At 40.8% G+C, this 6223-nt stretch overlaps 1 protein-coding gene across 2 annotated transcripts in view; it reads right to left on the bottom strand.

Annotated features, from left to right (window-relative positions):
- haao (3-hydroxyanthranilate 3,4-dioxygenase) overlaps positions 1-5925 on the bottom strand; it is an 8431-nt gene extending 2506 nt beyond the window's left edge. Inside the window, exons 1-6 of one of the 2 annotated variants that reach the window (XM_080545797.1) lie at positions 5655-5904; positions 5407-5485; positions 3086-3169; positions 2617-2723; positions 1371-1460; positions 35-78 (exon numbers count right to left, since the gene is read on the bottom strand). In XM_080545797.1, the coding sequence (XP_080401923.1) occupies positions 35-78; positions 1371-1460; positions 2617-2723; positions 3086-3169; positions 5407-5485; positions 5655-5746 (496 nt within the window). In that variant the 5' untranslated portion in view covers positions 5747-5904. Of the gene's footprint in view, positions 1-34; positions 79-1370; positions 1461-2616; positions 2724-3085; positions 3170-5406; positions 5486-5654 lie in introns of both variants that reach the window. The other variant, XM_080545798.1, reaches the window with a different exon arrangement.
- Positions 5926-6223: the final 298 nt, after the last annotated feature.

Raw genomic sequence — 6223 nt, 5'->3', positions numbered from 1 at the left:
ATTATAGATTGGTACGTAGGATTGTGGGACATACCTGGGTTTGGCTTGCCTGTTTTATGCTGTTCGGACGCCAAAAACCTGAGAGGGTACAAACATACATCTGATCCAAGGTTCCATCTCACAAAACATAATGGAATGTAAAAACGTTGACGCTCAATATCTCTGAACTACCCTAAACGGAGATAGAACCTTATAATTCTAAGCTCACGAGCCGTCAGGGTGTCTGAACCCCACTGTGTGTTCTAAGTCAGTGTGCAATTCTGTAACATGTATGATCGGTCTGCCTGAGGCTGCATTCACAATCATGTCACACCATAACAGCACACCCTTGAAGCAGTGTCATAACCATTATCATACCAAAACCGAGTGCAGCAGTACTCACACGATTGTGTTAAAGCAGCTATTAGTGATTTTTGTTTGAGTAAATAGGCCACTTTAGGATTGAATCTACAATGTTTTGTTGAAATAGAATATTTTGTAATGATGTTTTGAACAAGTAATGCCGCTCTTAATGGTAATTCCTTGAGCACGACTGATAATAGAAATCTAGTGCTGTTTGCAAATGAAAATAATGCATTTTCCCCATTGTTCCCCATGTTTTGGTGATCAACCCTACATGCCGACATCAATGAGAGTTCGTGAGCTTAGAATTATAAGGTTCTATCTCCGTTTAGGGTACTGTCATGCCAAATCGTATGAATTACTAGCAAAAAAAAATTCTACATTTAAAAAATAACACCACGCAGGCATTAATAAACACCTAATGGATCAGATTATGTAAAAAAACAAAATTTTGACCAAAAATGGAGATAGAACCTTATAATTCTAACGTCACGAGTTGCTTTAAAGCCAGCGTGCCACAGTCAGAGCCATGGAAGACTCCCCTTGTCTGGAAGACTACAACATTGGCTCAATCTGATCTCTTGGGTGGGGTAAATGTTTGTATAAATCTTTATGTCATATCTATCTACACTGAACAAAAATAGAAACTAAATACTTTTGTTTGTGCTCCTTTTTCATGAGTTGAAATCAAAGACCTAAGACTTTAGCTCCCTCAAAACTTGCGACATCTGTGGCATTGTGCCATGTGATATTAAATGCCCATTTTTAGAGTGGCATTTTATCGTGACCAGCCTAAGGCACACCTGTGCAACAATCACGCCGTCTAATCAACATCTGGATAGGTCACACCTTGTCAGGTGGATGGATTATTATCTCGGGCGAAGGAGAAGTGCTCGAACACAATTTGAGAGAAATAGGCCTTCTGTGTACGTAGAAAAAGTCTCTGGTTCTTTGATTTCAACTCGTGAAAAGTTCAAGCAAAAGCTAAAAAGTGTTGCGTTTCTATTTTTGTTCAGTGTATGTCTTACTCCTTGATCACTGGTGCCAACTGGGTCCCCAGGTTTTCACAGTAGAACCATCGCTCAAACAGGATGTCTGTAGAGCCGTCCACGTAGTACCTGGAAGCAGAACCTCAGTGTCAACGCCAGTGAAACCTTTAGTGAAAACAACAGGGTATATACAGGAATCTTGAGGTTAATTTCAATACCTTTCTAAGACTTTTTAAAGACCTTGTCAATACTTTTCCAGACCTCGCCGCCACTTCGAGCTGTAACCGTTTACATCAGTGACACCTTTAACTTAACAGTTTTAGTTTGCAATAGACTAGAGTCCACTATCAACAGAATTTCGGGTTCATCTTTGTTTTTTTTATAAAAACTAATACATTTTTACTTTTACTCAACGTTTTTAGGACTCAAACTCTTTGGACAGAGTCTAATTCAGAAAGATACCTACAAAATTCAAGACCTCATAAAATCGTGATAAGACTTTTGAATACTTATTACGGGTCTTGTTTTTCCCAAAATTGATTCATCAACTTTTAATACTTTTCAAGACACCGCGGATACCCTGAACAACCAGGCTTATGAAACCTTGAATGCCCGAACAGCAGATCTGGGTTCAGACCTGTAGGCTGTGAGCATGGCTCAATCTTTGAATCTGGGACCCCAAGATGGGACTCCATGCATAATGTTTTACCCAGGTATCTCAATCAGTCAGTCAATCAGTCAGTCAATCAGTCAGTGGTGCGTGGTGGGGAAGGAGAACGATAAGTGTTTAAGTCAAGTGTGTAGTCATGCCCTGTGGTAGAAAGCATAATGAACCATTTAGTGTTATTTCAAAGCTCAGATCCTTCACACTGGACCTTGAAGAAGAATGGTAGGTAAAGGAGAATATGTGACACGTTCTCGTCTTTTGGTCCGCAACCAATCAAAATGTTCGGACTTTTCTTTTGAAACACGGAACTACGTTTCAACGGTGTCGAGAATCACAACACCAACCCGCTAGTCGAGCCAAAATACTGCAGCGAAATTGATTGGGTGAGTAATCCCCCGCTGCTACCTAGTGAACTAGAACACTACTTTACATTGTTAGCAGGCTCACAAAACAAGCTGTGTTCGTTGACTAACGATATTTCATGTGATTTTCAACAACGCAGAAATGGATTCACATTGTTCGAAAGAAAAGTCTGATCATTACATCAGATCCCGACTTGAGGACCAAAGCATTAGAATTGGTCACATGTGTTATGAGGAAGACGGTGGTTCTCGGCACCTTAAACAGTCTGTCTCCGTTTGAAGCCTCCTTCTCTCCACCACCAGGCCCACAGTGTTAGCCTGTCTCTGGGGGGAGTGGGGGATCCTGGCCGGGAGCAGGAACATCTGAGGACCGGGAGAGGACACGGGCATGGGTGTATGAAGACACAAACACAACGTGAGCTTAGAATTATACGGTTCTATCTCCGTTTAGGGTAGTTCAGAGATATTGAGCTGTCAAAGTTTTTACATTCCATTATGTTTTGTGAGATGGAACCTTTGTATTTTATGAATTACTAACTCCAAAATGTCAACATTTTAAAAATAACACCACACAGGCATTAATAAACACCTAATGGATCAGATTATGTAAAAAAAAAAAAAAAAGACAAAAATTGAGATAGAACCTTATAATTCTAACGTCACAACAACGTTTTGCCACTCACACAGAGAGTAAATGTTGGATCTCAACGTGATGGGTTTCTCACCTCTCCCTCGCGGATGTGCACATCGTTGTGTTTGCCGTTCTCAATCACTTTCAGACACATGTCCCCTTTCACTTGGTAAAAGAGCTGCGAGACAGGACACAGTGAATACGTCATTCTTAATCATATTAACACTAGAACAGCCATGGGTGGGGTCATTTGACCCTGTGAGTAAAAACCTTTGTTATATCTTTGCACTCGAGCAAATTTCAGGACCCTCCTTTCATGACTTTCCCTAGATATGTGCGTTCTACCACCCAGTATCCTTACATTTTCAAAATCACATCAGGATAAGCTAGTATGACGCTATTTTGCCGTTTTTCCTGTGTAGGAGGCAGGCTAATTTACAAGCCGGCCAACTAGTGATCTTTGTGTGTAAATAGCAGCTTTCCATCGTAAAGACTATGGTCATTTGACCCCCGTGGCGGCTCTTATAGTAGGTAGAACAGGCAAGGCTGTTCTAGTGTTAATGAGTTAATCAATGAGTAGAGATTACAGTCACTGATAATTGTGCAGTAGACAGGATGTGGAATATACTAAGAAAGAATGTCCAGATATGAATACACTATGAGGTAGGAAAAGCTATAATCATAGTAAGGAAAGCAGACTACTGCTCCACCTCAGCTACTAGTGTTCAATATGTGCTTATGCCGCCCTCTAGTGGTCAAAGGATGTCTTGGGAAAGACAATACTGGGGAAATGCCCTCAAAATGAATGGTGACATAAATCGAAACAAAATCATGCAGCAGTTTTCAAAACTGCACACGCACATGAACATTTATATTTTACATTTACATTTTTGGCATTTAGCAGACGCCTTATTCCAAAGCGACTTACGATCAGTACATTTGACTAAGCAAGTGAATCATCTGTCCACAAGTTTTAGTAGGAGAGGTAATCTATGCTCAGGCCAGGGGCCATTGGCAGTCGTCGTGATAGAAGAAGGAAGAATATATATATAATTATTATTAATTGACACTGGCGAAACAGTACAAGGGGGTAGTTGGAGTTGAGTTGGACAGTTTGAGGCAGAAACGGTGGTCTGTAGGTGGTGGACCACTTGGAGAGTTTAGGAGGGGGCTGGAGGAAGATTTCTCAATTTGAATATAGGATACTATCCAAAAGCTAGCAAATAAGATTGCTTCCATTGTGGAGGGAGGGGTGGAGACGGGGTACTTATCCAAATCATCTTTTATAAATATTCATCCCTTTTGTGGCCAATCTTAAACTAAAAGAAATCTGATTACCCCATTGTAATAATTTTAAATAATTACAAAATATTGTTTGATTAATCCATTTTTAAATGAAGGATACATCATTATCAAATCAATAGTAGTAAAATGTGTTATTTGCACTAACATACACTCCAGCCACTTCATTAGGCACACCTTGCTATTACCAGGTTGGACCCCCTCTTTTGCCTTCAGAACCGCCTTAACTCTTTGCGGCATAGATTCAATAAGGTGCTGGAAACATTTCTCAGAGATTTCAGTCCATATTGACATTATAATATCACGCAGTTGCTGCAGATTTGTGCCAAGAAAAAATCCCCCACACCATGACACCACCACCACCATTTTCGCCCAGAGAACTGCTGCTCACTGGATATTTTCTCTTTTTCTGACCATTCTCTGTTACCCCTAGAGATGGTTGTGTGGGAATATCCCAGTAGATCAGCACTTTCTGAAATAAACAGCCCGCCTGGCACCAACAACCATGCCACGTTCAAAATCCCATAAATCACCTTTATTTCCCATTCTGATGCTTGGTTTGAACTTCAGCAGATCGTCTCTAGACCAAGTCTACATGCCTATTGCCTAAATACATTGAGTTGCTGCCACGTGATTGGCTGATTAGATATTTGCGTTAACAAGCAGTTGAAAAGGTGTACCTAATGAAGTGGCCGGTGAGGGTCTATTGCTTTTTTAAAATCTTTGTATTTGTATTTGGACAAGTAACTTGAGAAGTAAAAGATAAGTTCACTTGTCCGAACTTGTCCCAAGTACCCAAGTACCTGAAAAAGCTTAATGTCAAGCCCTGATACTACTGAGTAAATAGTGGTGACCAAAAGGGGGTATTGCAACACTATTGTAGAATTGTACTGTAGCACTAATGCAGGGGCTGGGGGAGATAAGCTACTGTGATTGGCTGCTGCTAACTGCTAACATTGTGATCTGTATACAATTATGAATGACTCATAACCACAAAGCTACTCAGAAGAAATATGACATGATCGAATCAGAATCTTTCTTTGAAAGTCATGTCATAACATGTGTCACCGTAGGGTACTGACAGGTGTGATATGTTAATGAGATTCATATCACCTCCTCCCCTTCCTCGATGTGGTAATCCTTTCTGGTGTTAGGACCTCCAACAAACATGATGTTCAGCTGGCTAAAATGCCTATGCAAAAAAAAAAAGTATACTATACACACTGTAATAGCATTATTTAGTAGAAGTATTCACTGACATTGCATGCAACATTACTCTGGATACTGTAGGTGGGTTACAATGTACTAACCGTTAGAACACACATGGCAACACCAAGGTTTGTAACTTTGTAACTACTCACATGAGTTTGTTGCACACCGGTGGCACAAAGGCCTTCTCATTCTCTACTATCCATTTGTCCACGTTAACAAGAAGTGGATCTCCACTCATCATTGCAAACTAATGTGAAGCGGTCACTTCAAAAATCTACTTTTTTATGAGACCCTGATTCTCTATGTGAAGTCCAACATGCCAGAAGTCAGCAATAAATAACAGGGGAGGAGTTCTGTCCTATCCAACAGGAAGGGTGAAAGGTTGCTTACATTCTCACAATCAGTAAACTAGTGTTGGCAGTCAGAACACGGAGGCTATGATTGATCACAGACCTGACTGTACAGCCAGAGACAACCAGAAAGTCACAGGTCCAGACTCGGATCAGGACGGAGAGGAGGACCAGAGACAACCAGAGACAAAATGACAATGGACAAAAATGACCAAATGACATAGAACCATAGCCTGTGAATGAACTTCAGAGACATAACACTGCCAGACCACTAGGGGGCAGGAGTACAATGCCAAGTAGGCTCCAGAGCGGCTACATTTGACTCCACAACAGTGATACAGCAAAGATGTGTGTTCTTCTTGTTTACT

Source organism: Nansenia antarctica (genome assembly GCF_963989245.1).
Source record: "Nansenia antarctica genome assembly, chromosome: 1".
Classification (NCBI taxonomy): Eukaryota; Metazoa; Chordata; class Actinopteri; order Argentiniformes; family Microstomatidae; genus Nansenia; species Nansenia antarctica.
The sequence above is the reverse complement of the archived record's forward strand: the minus strand, read 5'-3'. Positions and strand labels throughout refer to the sequence as shown.